Source organism: Pholcus phalangioides, unplaced genomic scaffold (genome assembly GCF_987345545.1).
Source record: "Pholcus phalangioides strain wild (caught in Gottingen) unplaced genomic scaffold, Ppha-v1.0 ptg000001l_1, whole genome shotgun sequence".
Classification (NCBI taxonomy): Eukaryota; Metazoa; Arthropoda; class Arachnida; order Araneae; family Pholcidae; genus Pholcus; species Pholcus phalangioides.
Genome location: NW_028301594.1, coordinates 15,843,562 through 15,860,650, shown reverse-complemented (window position 1 = coordinate 15,860,650; position 17,089 = coordinate 15,843,562). Strand labels below are relative to the sequence as shown.

At 35.9% G+C, this 17,089-nt stretch overlaps 1 protein-coding gene across 1 annotated transcript; it reads left to right on the top strand.

The window, feature by feature from the left end:
- The first annotated feature begins 427 nt into the window (after positions 1-427).
- Positions 428-14,000, top strand: LOC149089949 (fatty acid-binding protein-like). Its single transcript, XM_089231299.1, has 4 exons — positions 428-588; positions 11,690-11,859; positions 12,671-12,769; positions 13,551-14,000. The coding sequence occupies exons 1-4, from the start codon at positions 522-524 to the stop codon at positions 13,599-13,601; spliced, it is 387 nt and encodes a 128-aa protein (XP_089087425.1). The 5' UTR covers positions 428-521; the 3' UTR covers positions 13,602-14,000.
- The last annotated feature ends 3,089 nt before the right edge of the window (positions 14,001-17,089 follow it).

Genomic DNA, 17,089 nt, shown 5'->3' with positions numbered 1-17,089 from the left:
TCAGGAAAACATTTTACCGATGACTTTGTCCTCCATGTTGCAGAACTATTTTTTTTTTTATCTTTTTCGATCATATTTCAGTGAATCATACAAAAGGAAACTGATATAAAAATAATGCATAATAATTATCATTATTTCGATTATTTTTTTCTTTGTCTTTTTTTTTTCTGTAAACGTAACCGAAATAGTTAAGTGTGTGTCTTCATCGTTATCATTTCATGTCGAGGTTTATGCAGAAAGCACTATTTTTTTTTTTTTTTTTTTCAATTTATGTTTTTATCTTTGTTGGAGAAGGAAATGGTCGTTAGAGCAGACAAGAAAAATGAGAAGGAGGGGGGGAATCGAACTCTGACCCGAAATGGTGATAAGATTCCTCCGGATCATTGAATAAAATGGAGGCGATAGCTACCAACATCCCGTCTTGTTTCACAAGCTTTTCTTCGAGCTAATACTCTCTCTCTCTCTGAGTGTGAATTTGATAATTTTTGGAGGAATCACCAAAAAAAAAAGTCATCATCAACATGGCACTTGCAGGAAGATTCAAGCTCGTCTCCAGCGAAAACTTCGGAGACTTCCTGAAAGAAATCGGTAAAATTACATTATTATTATTACTATTATTTTAAATCAATCAATCGATATCTGGTTGGAATTGAATTTAATATACATTTTTAAAACTATCCGGAAAATTTTATGAATTTATAAGATATTTAAAGGTATTTGATACATATGAAGAAAAGAGAAAAAATTATATAATTGAAATCTTTACATGAAGCAATATTTAAAAATATCGGTGATTAATTAATTATACATAATAATAATTATTATTTTTAAAATCAATCATTATCTCGTTGGAATTAAATTTCATATACTTTTCTAAAATTCGACGGAGATTTTTATGATTATGGAAGATATTTAAAAATGTTTTCAATATATATGAAGAAAAGAATATGTAACTGAAATCTTTAAATATGTTGGTGATGATTAATTAATATGCATAATAATAATTATTTTAAAATCGATCAACCAATATCTTGTTGGAATTGAATTTAGTATACATTTTTAAAATTATCCGGAAATTTTTTCATAATTATATACGATGTTTAAATGCATACGAAGAAAAGAATTATACAATTGAAATCTTTACGTTGAAAAATACGGTAAAGCCCCTCTTTACGGACACCCTCTCAGATGCGGTCACCTCTCTTTCATGGCCAAATAATAATTTCCCTTTGTATAATAAAAGTATGCATTTCAAACCACCCCCCCCCCCCCAATTAATGGTCAACCCTCTTTTACGGATGAATATTTTTGTACCGGCGGTGACCGCAAGAGAGAGGTTTTACTAAATTTAAAAATTTCGGGGTATGATGCGATTAATTAATTTTTCGAATGAGCGTTGATCGAAATTGTTGATTCATCTTAAAATATTTATATTTTTCTGAATCGAGTAAATTTTAGTATCTGATTACAAATCTTGTTTAAATTGATCTTTTTATTATAATATCTTCTTTTTTTCAAATTTGACAAATGATAGAGTAAATCAAGAATAAAATATCAAGAGTGTATTTTTTTTAAATATCTTTGCTGTAGACAGTATTGTTTAAATTTGTGTGCATTCGCTTGACCTTATCTCAATTGTGGAATTCTTTAAAACTATGGCAAGGTATTAAAAAAAATAGTGTCGAAGAAAGCAGGGGGTCTGTCCAGACCCTTTATATAGGGCCCTGTTTTGATAAAATATTCTTTAATATTTGTGAAAATGATCCATAATTGTATGAAAAGTAAGTAATTTTTTGGGAAGTGAAACAATCTAGTTAATCTTGCACAAAATTAAATGGAATTTAAAATTTATGGTTTCGATATCTGCATTTTGTGAAGGGTTCAGAAAATGGACCCAATTTTTGGCTGGACTGACCCCTGAAAAGCATCAGGGCCGTCTTAACACATGGGCCTCTGTTGGGGCCCTCCATGATAATGATATCTGATCAGCAGCAAATTCAACAAATTATACTGAAAATATTAATTACAAATTATGCTGGAAAAAATGTAATTAATACTTTCAATACAATTTGTGGTTGATATTTCCGATTCAATTTGAAATTGATATTTTACTAATTATATTGAAATATTAATGTGCATGTCAAGTAAAGATTCCACAAGATATTTAAAAATTTAAATTTCATTTAAATCTAATAAATTTTAAATTTTATTTAAAATTTCATATAATTTTTAAAATTTAAATCTTATGCCAAATCTTCCAAGGCTGACGTGAAATTGTGAAAAACTGGGAATCCCTGGTCTTATTGGGGGTGTCAGCTAAAAATAGTTGAATTCGGTAAATCTTTTCTGGGACGTTTCCCTATAACAGTGTTTTTCGATCTTTTTCTTTTTGCGGACCGGCATAAATGAGAGAAATAGTTTGCGAACTGGCAAAGATATAATAATAATAAAGGAAAATTTCCTATCCTTCTGAATTATCAAGTTTCATGTTTATACTCTACTACAGTATTACATGCTAAAAACAACTTTGAGCCGGAAACCCTGCTGCCACCTATCAAATGAAAATATAGCTATCTGTAAATCTTCGAGTGAAATTGGTTTTTAGTTTTAAACCGTATACAGCATGAAAATGAGCAACATAAGATATGATACGATGTATGTTATATTTTTATGCTGCATTCTCGTGTTAATTTTATGCGTCTTAATATCGGTTACTATATTTTGGTGGTACAAGAATAATTCGGAAGTAGGCCGAATAATTTTCACTGGCCAAACCCAAAAGAAATATATTTACCAGTATTATGGCGCACAAGATTTACACACATCAGTTTAAAACCAGTAATCAATTTTACTTGAGTAATACCGCCTGACAGTAGAGTGGTTAGGGAACTAGCTTTTTCACTGTGCAGGTCTGGGTTCGAATCCCGGCTCGGGCATGGAGGTCTGCTAACCTAACACTAACAAATTCCCTGGACGGATCATGCTGATCCCTTGGGAATACGTGAAGACCGCGTTACTATTAATTACAATAGCAGTCGTCTGTGTTTTTGTCTTGCAATAGGTTTCTGTTTATTTAATTATTTTTCTTTTTTTTAACTATTGCTATAAGATTCATTTTAAGTATTACGCCATTACGGTAGGTAGGAGGAGGGGCTTTCAGATATTTGCTAACTTTTCATGACGGGGGGGGGTGGGGGGTTGAATAGTTGAATAATGCTTACGTCATCAACCACCCTTTATAAAAGTACGGAATATTCCTAATGGCATCTCTACTTAGTGTGCCAAAAACGATAAAAACCTTCCCCTATTTTGTGGGCACATGAATTAACATTCCTGTTGATAAGTCCTCTATAGAGTCACTTTAGTGATTTCTAAATGTTCCGTGCGTCCTTCAAGTGATCTGGAAATGTGCCCGGGCCGCTTTAGTACTGGAATAGTGCCGCGCGTCACTCGTAGTAATTAAGTAGTAATCAAGTGGTTCGTAATTATGTCGCGGATCACTTAAGTAGTCTAGCAATGTGCCGCGGGTAACTTGAGTGATGTAGAACTGGACTGCGGGCAATTTAAGTGCTCCAAAACTTTGTCACATGTCACATAATGGGTCTTTAAATGTGCTACGGATCGCTTAAGTGTTCTGAAACTGTGCCGCGGATCACTCAAGTGATCTGTGAATGTGTCACGGTTCACTTAAGCGATCTGTAAATGTGCCGCTTGGTTCATTTTTACAAAATTAGGCTTGAGTTGGCGGGCCGCATCATATTGGCTAGCGGGCCTTGGGTTTACAAATACCTTTTCAGTATATTATTTATATGGCAATACCCTTTATAGGTCTCTTTTTTTTTGTTTGTTTATCAAATTTATTGATTTATTATATTATCCTCGAGTGGCTGCGGAGCCCCTGGGAAGTGCACACGGAGCACCTGTTGAGAACCACTGATCTACACCCTTCTTTTTCCCAAACTTTTTGTTCCATCGACCCCTTCCATAAAACTTTCTTATTATTATCGCCCCCAGGGAGATATTGTCCACTTCGGAAAAAACAGTACAGTAATCTATATTATGCTGTACCAGAACAAGTATTTGTGTGTGACATCTCGGAGGACATTTTATACAGAAACGCATAAAGTTAGACTCATTAAATGTGTTGTGCGTTGTGTGTGTGTTGTTGTGTGAGCAAAACAAAATAAAATACATCTTATGTAGGCCTATATATTTCAGACAGTTTTCCTACACACTTTCATAAATTCCGGCTGTCCCATAAATTTGTAAATATGTAGTTTAAAAATTCGTAAAAAAATGGAAGGAATTGGTAAATTTGAATGTTTTTTGTTTGCGAAAAAGTTGTTTTCCCGAAGGGGGATTTTTTTTTAAATTTAGAAAAAAAATTAGTTCAAAATTTTTGAAATTAGTGCTCAAAATCTTTTTCCAATCTCTTCTGTGTCAGAACCGTTCGTGGTGGAGGTAAAACAACTTCACCGATATTGCTCTATCCACTAATCTCACCATCACAATGAAAAGACCTGTTATATATCAATCACAATGATTAATATATAACAGGAAAATTCAGAAATGAGCTGTTGATCGTACACCCTGCATTTTATAGGATTCCGATTTGCATATTTCCAATAATCGGCTTCCGTGCAGCGGCATCTATAGACAAAAATTTAAACTATTTTTTTCCTGTGAAGGGGGAAAACAAACCAAAACCTCCCTTCGTGAGATAACCTTCTTTTTTTTCATTCAAGTTTTCCAATTCCTTAAATTTTTATGAATTTTTAAACTATATGTAAAATTATGGGATACATGTATGAGCAAAATCAATGTTTAAGATGTGCACGCCAGTATTTCTCAAAAGTAGGTAGTAACGCCCCTTGGAGGAGGATGTGTTGGAACAGTCCGGGGTTAGTGATAAAAAATGTGAGTACGGTGTAAGAATATGATATCACATGAAGAGCCGTAACTGTCAGGGAGGCAAATTTAACTTTAATACCCCCCCCCCCCCACACTGTAGAAGTGCAGGCAGATGATAAAAGTATAGTTGCTAATTGTTAACCTTTTAAACTGGCTTAGCATTAACCCCGGAAGAATGTCATACCCTTTGGTTTCATGAAGTAGGCTCTCTTCCGATTTTCAACAGCAAGTGCAAAGTAAAGGAGATAGGAAAATAATACAGGGTGATCAGCGAATAAGCCCTTATTTTAAAATTAAATATCTCTACAACAAAGATCAATAGAATTATGCGGTAAACGGTACGTTTATTAGCAAAACTGTAAGAATGTTGTACAGAAATTTCGAAAATTTAGTCTTTTTTGTAATTTTTTAAAATTTAAAAAAAAAAAAAAAACTGGAGGTTTTGGGGTTCCGAAAATCCTCATTTGTGTGAAGAGAAATCACTGCATTCGCCTAAAGTTACTGCATGGGCAACGGTATGCGCCAGAGGCATTATCGGCCCCTTCTTCGTGCGAGAAACGATTACTACTGAACGTTACGTTACAATTTTGGAACAATTTGTCAGCACACATGGCCCATACCGCAGCCCATGCAGTAACTTAAGGCGAATGCAGTGGTTTCTCTTCACACAAATGAGGATTTTCGGAACCCAAAAATCTCGTTTTTTTTTTTTAATTTTAAAAATTTTTTAAAAAAACTAAATTTCCGAAATTTTTGTACAACATTCTTACAGTTTTGCTAATAAACGTACCGTTTACCGCATAATTCTACTGATCTTTGTTGTAGAGATATTTAATTTTGAAATCAGGACTTATTCGCTGATCCCCCTGTATGTTCCACTAAGAAATCAGCTTTACAAAATACCAGGGATTGTCACTACTAAAATGAAAAGCTTTTAATAAAAAAGGCGAGATATCTCGTTAATGTCAGCGAGAGGGTTTAGGACGTAGAAATTGAGAAATTGATGCGTGCCTATGCAGGGTGATTACTTAATTGCCTTTGCCGCATTTCAACAGCGCTGAAAAACCTAATAAAAAAGTTGTTGCCCTGTCTCTCCAGAGGCCAACCAAAAAAACTTCCACGTTTTTAAGTGCAATATTTGTATAGATAGTTGATTTTAAAAAAACGGACGAAAATTAGGAAAGAGCAGCATAAGTCAGTGGAAAGAAGCGTTGCTCGTTAGTTTATATGCTGCTTTTTCTTTTTTTTCAACTTTCTTTCGTTTTTCGAATTCGAATATCTCAGGGAATACTGCGCTTAGAAAAGTGGAAGTTGCTTCAGGAGAGACAGAGCAACATTTTTCTTATTGGGTGTTAAAAACAGGGTGTCCGTATAAAAAGTTATTTTAAAAAAATTTAATAACAATACAATCCCTCGCAACATGAATGGCGTATCTGAGTTCTACACGTTACTTGGATACTTTTTCCAATTGGAAGTATGCCTCTTGGATCAACATGTAAAATGTGGCAAGGGAGGAGGAGAATCAAGTTCCGTAGGGTGATTACTTAAATCACCGTGTATATATTTAACGGTGATGAAATTATGCAAATTAATTAGATAAATCAGAATCGATTACTTTTGCACCAACTTCGAACTCACCACTGAGCATTCCCCCACCCCTCATATTCCCTTATCAGAAAATGAAAAAATGGCGTCTATGTGAGAGTGGTAGCTAATATATAAGTAGTAGTAGTATATTATTATCAGTTCTGAAGAAAGAGAGATATATTATTTGCACACACATATATATACACACTGAGTAAGAACTGCTGACATAAAGCTTTCCTCGGCCGATTTTTTTCTCGTTCATATTTATCTATAAGTAGTTATAAAGTCCAAAGATATTCATCTGAAGTTCTTGTTGTACACGTACATGTCCTTCCTCTGATATCGAAGGAGAAGAAAAAAGTTTTATGGGAAACTCAGCAAGGCAATAAAAAGATTAGAAATTTTCCATAATCAGTTATAAGAGGCGACTTTTCCTCTTTTTTGGGGTGGAATTCTCAGATAACGCGATACGAGTTTCAACCGCTACCTTCTCCTCTCTTGCATTGATTTAAGTGTATTTCGCGTCCGTTACTAAAATAGCGTTAGTTATCAATGGACCGAAGGTCAAAGTTACTTACAAAGCATCCGATGAGTATAGCAACCTCAATTACTAAACAGTTTATCCCGAGTATACGCGGGTAACGCGTTTTTGTTCCACTGGATTTCAGTAGTTACGAGATTTAGTTTTAGTTTAGTCAGTTATATAAGATCTCATTTTTATATTTATACAGTCAAACTGGGTTATAACGATAACGAAGATTCCGTGAAATGTTATCGTTGTAGCGAAGGTATAGTAATATGATTAATATAATTGAATCGGTGAGAAGAACGGTATACTACAGTCCGAAATTCTCAATTCGAGATAATCAAGTTTTTCTTTTCTATACCATTCTTCCACTGATTCAAATTCAAAACATGCTTGGAACCAATGAAGGGAGGCTGGTATGGTACTGCTATTACACTCGATGTGTAGATCTACATTTATCGAACCAATACATGAAAAAGAGAAATGGAATTTGGACTTGTGAGAGAAAACACTATATCTCGTATCATACCTTACGGTGCTCATTGTCATGCTATATTTCAATGGTTTCCAAAGTGTAAGTCGTGTTAATGAACTAACTAGTGGGGTCGCGGGAGATTCACCAAAATGAAAACTTCCGAGTAAGAAATTAATTTTTATTTTTCGTAACATAATAGTAAAAATATGTCGAAACCAAAAAATGTCTCGACCTTCAGCTGAACAGCTACTTACCATACGCGTATCATACAATTTAATTTTACTAAATTCTACATGTACATTGATCAACAGATTAAGTTAATACTTATACACAAAGCCGCAACTAGAAGCTTGGTAAGCAAGGGAATGCATGCATTTTAGGCTTCCTTGTAATGTTGAATGAGAGATAAAAGTGTGAAATTTGCGCCCCTTCTGGTCCAGCACCCGGGGCGGCAGAACCACCTACTCCCCCCTAGTTGCGGCCTTGCTTATACAGAGGATTCAGAAAGAATCAACTGATTTTAATATACTTTTATATAATTTTTAAAAAACAAATTTAAAGCAGAACGATGAGTAATATGTATAGGGGAAATGTCCACATTTTAGATTATGAGCAAGTAATAACGCTAATACATCGTTTATGAAGCGCTTTTAATGATGTGAAGTCATCAAAAATATTGAGAGGACTTAAAAATATCGAAAAGAAGGCGGGTGAGGCTTAAAAATATATTGTGGGGGACTACAGTGGGTATAGAAGAATATACTATATGAAAGAAAAAACTATAGTAATATAATTTGGTAGAATAAAGAGTGGATGGCTGTGCCACAACCATGAAAATGTTATGAATATTCAAAATAATAAAAATCAATATAACAAATCAACTGAAACTATTCTTCCTGCAAAAGAAACCCGAAAATATTTTTGCACTAGGCCCTGCGATTAGTAATGGTGACCCTGAGTTTGGTTATCAAGTTATCCACTCTGCAGCATTACGATGCGCAAGATACACATTCAGTCCTAACTTGCGTCTCTTTTGACGACACTGTCCGCGGGATTCAAAGCTAAAAATCATGTGTGTAGTTCTAAATCTCATAGCAAAACAGATCTGCCAACTAAATATTCAAAAATAATTTTATTTCGTTCATTATTGATTACGAAAATTAAAGCACATTTATTATTTAAAAAAAAAAAATCAAGAATGTCCCGGAAAAACAGGGTAGCGCTTCCAAGAACCACTGCTGTATTTAAATTTTGCTTGAAGATTTATTCAGATAGTTTTACTTTCATTTGATAGATGGCAGCAGGGGTTCCAGCTCAAAGCTGTTTTCCGAATGCAATAGTAGAGTATAATTATGAAATTTAATAATTTAGAAGGATAGGAAATTTTCCTACATTATTATTATTGTTTTTTGCCGGGTCGCAAATTATTTCTCCCATTTACGCGGGTCAGCGAAATTGTTCACTTAACTTCACCGGTTCGGAAGTGGAAAAAGTTTGGAAAACAACCGTTCTAAGGAACCCCCTCCACGTTAGCAATATATGCCTTTAATCGTTCTCACACTGTGAGGGCTACATTTGATATTTCATTGAGGCCCATGGGCCATTAAGCTATACCACACCACACTCGTTACCAAAGAACTCACCGGGCCATGCGTTGAAGACAATGGCGTAGCGAGGGTGGGGACTTGTGGGTCTGGTCCCCCACCCCCCGAAATGTAGGAAAATGACCAAAAAAGGAGGGAAAGATGGCCAAATCTATTTTTCTATCACTTTGGTTCCCCCCGAACGAAATTTCTGGCTACGCCCCTGGTCGAAGACCCTTTCTGAATAGAAAATTAAAAAAAAACATTGAAAATTTATTACACGATTGGCACTCTTGTATAGTATGTATGTATATATATATATATTATATAAATAAAATCCGCAGAGAATTATCAGATAAAACCAATTATCCGTTGATAAATTAAGTCTCAAGTATAATTATTCCGAGATAAGCAATTACTGGAACAGTTCGTATCAAGTGCCCGAGAAAATAATAATCACTCGAATCAGCTATTTTATTATCTTTCCACGATGGGAACCAAAAGGTCATTATCAAGGTTACGATTTTTATTATTTTTAATTTTTGCGATTAGGTTATGAGAAACTAATCACGCCTCGAGACATGAAGTAAAAAAAAAAAGTATTACTACGGGTCACTCAGAAGCGACATCTAGTGAATATTCCCAGCCTTCGGATGCATATTGAGAGACGTTATCTTCAACAACAACAAAAAATGAATTGCCTTACATGCGTGGAACAGTAGTGGTACATACGAAGGAAATGTAACAAAAGATATTAAATACTTCGGACTTTGGACATGAACTTTAACGCCACGCGTTGAAGATAGATTTCCATTTTTCTTTATACTGTTCTATTTCTCGTGATATCGTCTCGGTGCCCCTTATCGTTAATTACGTGACTTCCAGACATAGGAGGAGGCAAATGACCTTTTTCGTCAAAGGTGGTGCCTTATCATCTCTTACGAAAGGGGGAACGTTACGATTTCTTTTCCCACCACCTATCCGGATTGATTCATTTTCAGTGAAACTGAATTAATATATTGAATGATATAAATATGCACAAAATATAATGTAATCGACGTACAAAATAATACGTACTAAAACATATACGCTCAGTCCATGACCCGCGGGCCTAATTCGGCACTTGGAGTCATCTGATGTGACCCCCTGACCCATAGGCAATAGACTTAAAAAACTGGGAGGGGGATAATGATGTCAATTCATATTGAGTATATGCATATACGTACATTATATCAGTCGGCTCCACCGTTGACGCTGGGGATCATCTCCCGCATCTTCGCCTATGCCGCGACCTCAACCCTGATTTTGTAAAAATGGACGAAGCAGAGCACGTTTATCCACGGTGAAGTTCCACAACACTCAAGCGGCTCGCGACACGTTTCAAGATTACACGTGGACTTAAGGGATCCACGGTGCAATTCCACATTATTTAAGTGGCATACGGTCCATGTCAAGATCACTTGTGACCCGGCATATTTACAGATCACTCAAGTGACCCGCGACACAGTTCCAGAGCACTTAAGCGGCCCATGGTACAGTTTCATTTCACTCAAGTTACCCACGGCACGGATAAATATAGAGCATTTCCAAGTAACTTAAGTGACCTACGGCACAGTTTCAGAGCACCTAAATGATCTGCTGCACCGTTCTAGAGCAATCAAGCGGCCCATGGTGCAGTTCCTCATTGCCTAAGTTACCCGCGACACAATTCCAGGTTACCCAAGCGGCTCACGGCACATTTCTTCGTGATTGAAAAGGGCCGCACTCCCCTAAGAGTTTAGCACCCTTGCACTAAAACAAAAGCTTTATATTACAATTGACACTCGCTACCTTAAAAATGGAAGTTTTTATGACGAAAACTTCTGATATAATGATAGATATAATGGTCATTACACAGTGTCGTCTTAACGTATGTGCCCACTGGGGGCGGCTCCGGCGTATTGGCGGGGGGGACCCCATAGATAATGAAATCTGATACTATGACTTTCGGAAGCATGTAAAATTGGTAGGGTACCGATGGTGTTGTTTCGACAGCCCCGCTCCTACTATCAATATTCGACAGTTTCGGAATTCATCAGACTCGGTACTTGTGTCACACCGAGAAAAAAAAAATACTTCGGCACTCGGAATTCGTCAGACCCATTTTTAAGGGTCACTTTGAAACCAATAGTTTTAAAATTGATCCAAGTTTTAATGATGGATAGTCAACGCTGTAGACAGCGCAGAACATGCGAACATACGGGGAAGGGGCTGCCCCCCCCCCCCCAGCGTCAAAGGTGGAGTCGGCTGATCTAATGTATATGTGTATATATGAACTGACATCATCATCGTGCCCCCCCAGGGACTTTCAAGTCTATCTCGCCGAATCGTCCGAAACCTGAAAACTAAAAAACCTGAGAAATTTAGGTTTTTAACCAATCAGTAACGACGCCGATTTCCAGATTTGGAAACAAGCGCGCAGTATGTTCGTACCCTTACTGACGAATACCGAGTTACCGCTATACTCATAAAAGATAACGGAGTATATATACAAAATGTTTTTGTATACGTCTTTGTATATGTGTACATGTAATTTAAATTGCAATATGTCATTTCTTGATTGAACAGGTGTCTCTATGGTGACAAGGAAGCTTGCCGAACAGTCCAAGCCCACCGTTGAAATAATCGAGGAGGGCGATAGCTACGTGATCAAGACATACGCTTTCAAGAACTCAGAAATTAAATTCAAGCTCGGCGAGGAGTTCGAAGAGAAGAGGCTAGATGGCGCCACAGTCAAGGTAAAGAAAAATTGACAATGTAAAACCATTCTAGTAAAAACGCCCATTGCTCGACTTCGAGCTCTCTTTTACGAGCCCCAGTCAGTAACTTCCGAACTGTTCGTGTGCATTTTGAGTGCACTGAACACTATTTGTTGAGAAGTCCAAGACCATAAAAGTTGCTCAAACGTATTTGAAATTATAATTTCATTTCACTAGCGGAGGGGCGGGAGGTAAACAGGGCGAACCGAACACAACCATGCTCTGTCACCGAACTGATTTTAGCTCAGTGTTTAGAAGGAGGTGGTTGTGTCAGAAAAAAATTCCAGGCTGGACGAGCTCCCCCACCACCAATCAAGTCCTCCCTCAACATATGAGACAGAGGGAGAGGGTGCGCCAGGGTATCCTGATCTGGAAGAAGTGAAATCATACCAAGCTGTCACCATTTTCAGGTTTAAAACATGGGACAGTACCGATATTCGAACGAATTCCAAAGTAATACTCAAGCTAATGCTCAAAAATCTGAATCAGACACCCACAGTTATATCGCGATCAATCTCATCAGGCAAATTTGAACCCATTTTCGCCACAAGTCACCAAGCCTACTGAAATAGTATTTTGTTTGCAATTTCGAAAGTTCATAAGTCAGAGAGTGGCTGAAATATGTCTTCATTCCAAAAGAGCAAAATAATGTGCCAAATTTTTACAGTAGCTTCTGCTGAATATATGCTTAACAAGAGATTTGTGTGCAATTCGTGACTATATTACAGAATGCATGATGGGTCGCAAATTATCTTAAATTAGTCACAAAAATATATTCTCATAATTACAGACAGTTGTGACCCTGGAAGGCGGCAAGCTCATCCAGAAGCAATTTGGTGAGAAAGAATGCACCATCACACGCAGTGTTGCCGGAGATACGCTCACAGTGGTGAGTACTGAACATCTGAAATATATTGATTAGAATTATTTATTAATAGACTAACTGATTAACCATTAGGATACCAGAGCAGTTGCTTGACGTCATACATGACGAAAATTTAGGCATTTTTGTTCGCATGAACTCGTTCGAAAAACGCTGTTTTGACATCTTTTTTATGTCATAAAATAAGTCATAAAATTACGCTGTTTTTTTGGACACAATATGATGTAAATATTTTTTAGTCATAACCTGATGTGAATATTTTAGGGCATAAAATTTTCGTATTTTTTGCTTATACCAAGTTGCATTTTAGGTCAAAATTTTTTTCGGTCGTATCAGATACAAAATTATAGGTCATAAAAATTATTATCCTGTCAAAATATGATAAAAATATTTTAGGCCATAAAATTATAATTTTTCGGTCATAATCTAATGCAAATATTTCAGGTCATAAATAAAAAATAGATGAAATTTTAAAAAAAAACTTTTTTTTTTTTTGCTATTAAAAAAACGAGTTTCATCAAAAAATTTCATTATTTTTGGCCATAATGTGAGAAAAGTATTTTAGGTCATACATATAACATGCTGTCATTGCTTATTTATAAAGTTATTTAAATAATTTCACAGCTATAGTTCTATGGATAAAAGACAAGAATTAACATTTGAAATCAACGGAAACATGGAAGACCGACCAACGTACAAATTATTATTTGGTCACAAAATATATATATTTCTAATGAAATAATGAAAGAAAGTGTCATCTTGCTTAAATGTTTGTTTATACTTACAGGTGTGCTCATCAGGTGATGTTGTATCTACCAGAGTATACAAGAGGGAATAAATCATACGCACATTCAGCAGCTCTCTTGAACGAGACACTAATCGAAACTGCCACCGCTTTAAGCAGCTCCTCAAGACACGGCAACAAAAAAAAAATCTCTTGCAATAGACTAAAAAAAAAACTGTCATCATTTCATAACTCATCGTTTTGTATTTTTCAAGTTAAACCAGACTCTGCATGAGTTTAATACACCCGTGTATGAGCCTGTTTCTGTATAATACTACTATTACTAACACGCTTTGTTTTCTGTGGAAGTTACTTTTGTGCTTTTCCTTCTATGGTGCAACATTTGTTTTTTTCTTTCCAACTTGAGGAAATTGTGTTGATTTAGAATTTTTAGTAGTAATCAAGCTTTAATGAGGAAAAAAAATACAAATAAAATAAAATTTTTGTAATAAACCTGTTTCAATTTTTGTTTCATTCTCTAAAGATATTAACTATTGTGTTAATAAGAATGATTAAGCATGAATGATAATCATGGCGTACACCCATTGCCGTCTTAATGCATGGATGTGATCTAGTACAGTGTTCTTCAACCTTTTTACAACTGAAGGCCAGTGAAAGAAGTTAAAAAATTTCCGATGGAAGTGAGATAAATAATTTGCAGACCACCAAAAAATAAATAAATGGAAGAAATAATTTATGGAGGCAAAAAAAATGGGTGGAGAAAATAATTTTCAGACCTCTGCTGATGGCCCAAATAGCAATGAAAAACCAATATAGGTTTATATAGAGCACTGTTTCCTAAAGTGGGCAATATTGTCCCCGGGGGAGATGGAAAGATCCAAGAGGGGGGGGGGGGGCAATGAGAAGAAAAAAAATTTTGGAGAAGGGGGGGGAGATGATATAGAGGTATAAATATTGTATTAAATTTTAAAAGTTACATAGCGGCTATACTTGCATACAAGCAGGAAATTCTAACAGACCATCAGTAGAACACTGAATACTGAAGAACACTGGTCTGGTACAGTTAAAACTGAGTTAGACACCTATGGTTCCATTAAAATATGTCCAAGTGAGAGAGGTACAAGGAAATAATTTACAGAACCATTAAAAAACTAACTGTACCATGTATATTTATAAGCATTAACCTTTTGAACAGATGTTTGAATAAATATCTCTTAAATTACTAATAATATTTTACTATGAAGAAATTTAAATGCATTAATTAAATATGTATTTTTGAGTGTAATAGCCATTTAATTTTTTTTCACTTATATAAAATCAATGATAATCGAAAAAATTCGTTAAAAGGCATTGTTTTTTCTATCGACAGTTGAAAATGCCCATTCACTTTCAATTTTATGAACAAAGTTTAATGAACAAAATTTATGAAACACAGTTTCAATTATTTCTGGTTGATTGAAAGTCACAGAACACTCAATAACTTCATTTTTCTTCTCAATGGTCAACTCTACAAACTTCCGTTCGTGGCCACCCACATACTGCAGCAAGGTCCTTGGGCTGAGATCTTTGGAGGGCCTCCACAGGTCAAATTTTCATGGGCTGTGAAAATCTTCACCACCTACGGTGAATTTGGGGGAATCATCGTTGAAAATTTTTCAGATTTATAATGCTAAAAAGCAAAAAAAAAATTGATAAGAATCGTTCTGGGCCCTGTCAGCCCCCCCCCCCCTCCTCCCATATTGATGTCATGATTTCACTTACTTGTAATGCTAAGCTTACTCATACTTGCACACTTGCGGGATGTCAAAACTGATACTTCACATACAGAACACTATTGAAGACTGAATAAAATTTTGAAATGCAGAAAGATAAAAAAACAAAACATGAGAAATAAAAGGATGCACAGAGTTGTAAGAAAAACACCATAATATGACTATTACACCCCTATTTTGCAGGTTAACAATGAATGTTTTTTAAATTTGTCTGAGAGGCAAAGAAACCTATTCTTCCAACAAGTCCATATACATACACTGTCAAGTATTCAACACTTAAGCGGATAATCAACAGACAATGAGCTGTACCTGTCCAAGAAAAGAACTTAGAGGGTGTCCAGTGTCCAAGATAGAGGCAGATGTCCAAGATATAGAGTATTGTGAACACATGCTTTTTGATATAGGATTATAACCAGTTCCATACAAAGCTGTCCAATAAGGGGAGGTATCCTGGATATAGCAGTGTCCGAAATGGCAGGTTATACTGTACCATGATTTTCTAGAGAGGTGGGTCCCAAACTTTTATTATTGGTTATATTCCTTTAATTCCACTGTTCATTTACGGCTCCCAGAATAGTTTGGTGGATATTTTCCCATATAAAATAACTACTACTGTATAAGCACACAAATCAATATCTCCAGCTTACTGCAACGCTTTTAGGAGTAGCGACATACACTTTGAGAAACACTATTCTAGAGAAACAAAGAAACTGGCAGGTTTGACGGAGGTACTGCTTCCCCCCCCCCCCCCCTGAACATCACTAACCTGGGTGCCAATGATTCTCTTGAGATGACCCTGAGTATACCACTTCCATGATCTTACAAGAAATTAGCTTTTAAACCCTATTTGACAACTGGCAAAAAATAAAAAACAGAAAATTCATTATTGGCATCATGCTGCCGTTTTTAATATGGGGCGATGTATAGTAAACACTATTTCTGATTCTTATAAAAATTCTGCTTCTTGTTATGAACTTGCAAACCCCTATGAGAGATTACCGGAAATATTCTGAACAGTAGAATCTGAGTTCCAGAATCCGTAGGATGTGTAGAAGTGCTTCATTAATGAACTTCCATCCATTTACTGCGTTAGGGGCTACCTTGAAACCTTGGCAATTTTCAAGGGTGTGATGTTGGTGATTAAATTTTTTTTTTTTACTTTCTCAGTAGCTCTCTTGCTTTTCCCATGCACAGGGGCGGTCCCAAGAACATCACAGACCCCCCCCCCCCCCAAGATGTTCTGAGTCCAGATAGTGCTAGGTCCTGCAAATTTTGTCACATCATTTGCACAATTAAAGAGGTAATGAAAATTTCCTTGAAATTTTTTTAATGGTCTTGGATAAAGGGTTGTGGGGTTTCACGGAGCCTAGTGCTGCAACTAAATGTGTATTATACCCGTTGGCTTTGGAGCAAGGGGTGTTAAAGGTGCTCAAAATTAATTCAAAAATCAAAATCTAATGTATATAAAACACAAGTAGAGCACCCACAAGGCTAACAAACTTCTGGCACCCAATTAAAAACCAGTCCTAAATACTAACCAAGTGTTCTAAGGATGAAGATGTAGCTTATGCGGTTATTATTTTCATGAGGGTACTGCAGGTATGTGATTACACTACAGGACAAGGTAGCTGAGACTGCCTAAATTTTGAGAATTTCTATGCTGAGGGGACATAAAAGCATCTGATGACAAATGGTAGTCGTTTTAGGAATAATCTTGAAGCTTAATATTTTCCTAACCTATATTCAAGACAACGTAACACACTGTATTCACATACAAGTAAAATTGACAAAGCAACAAAGATTGACATA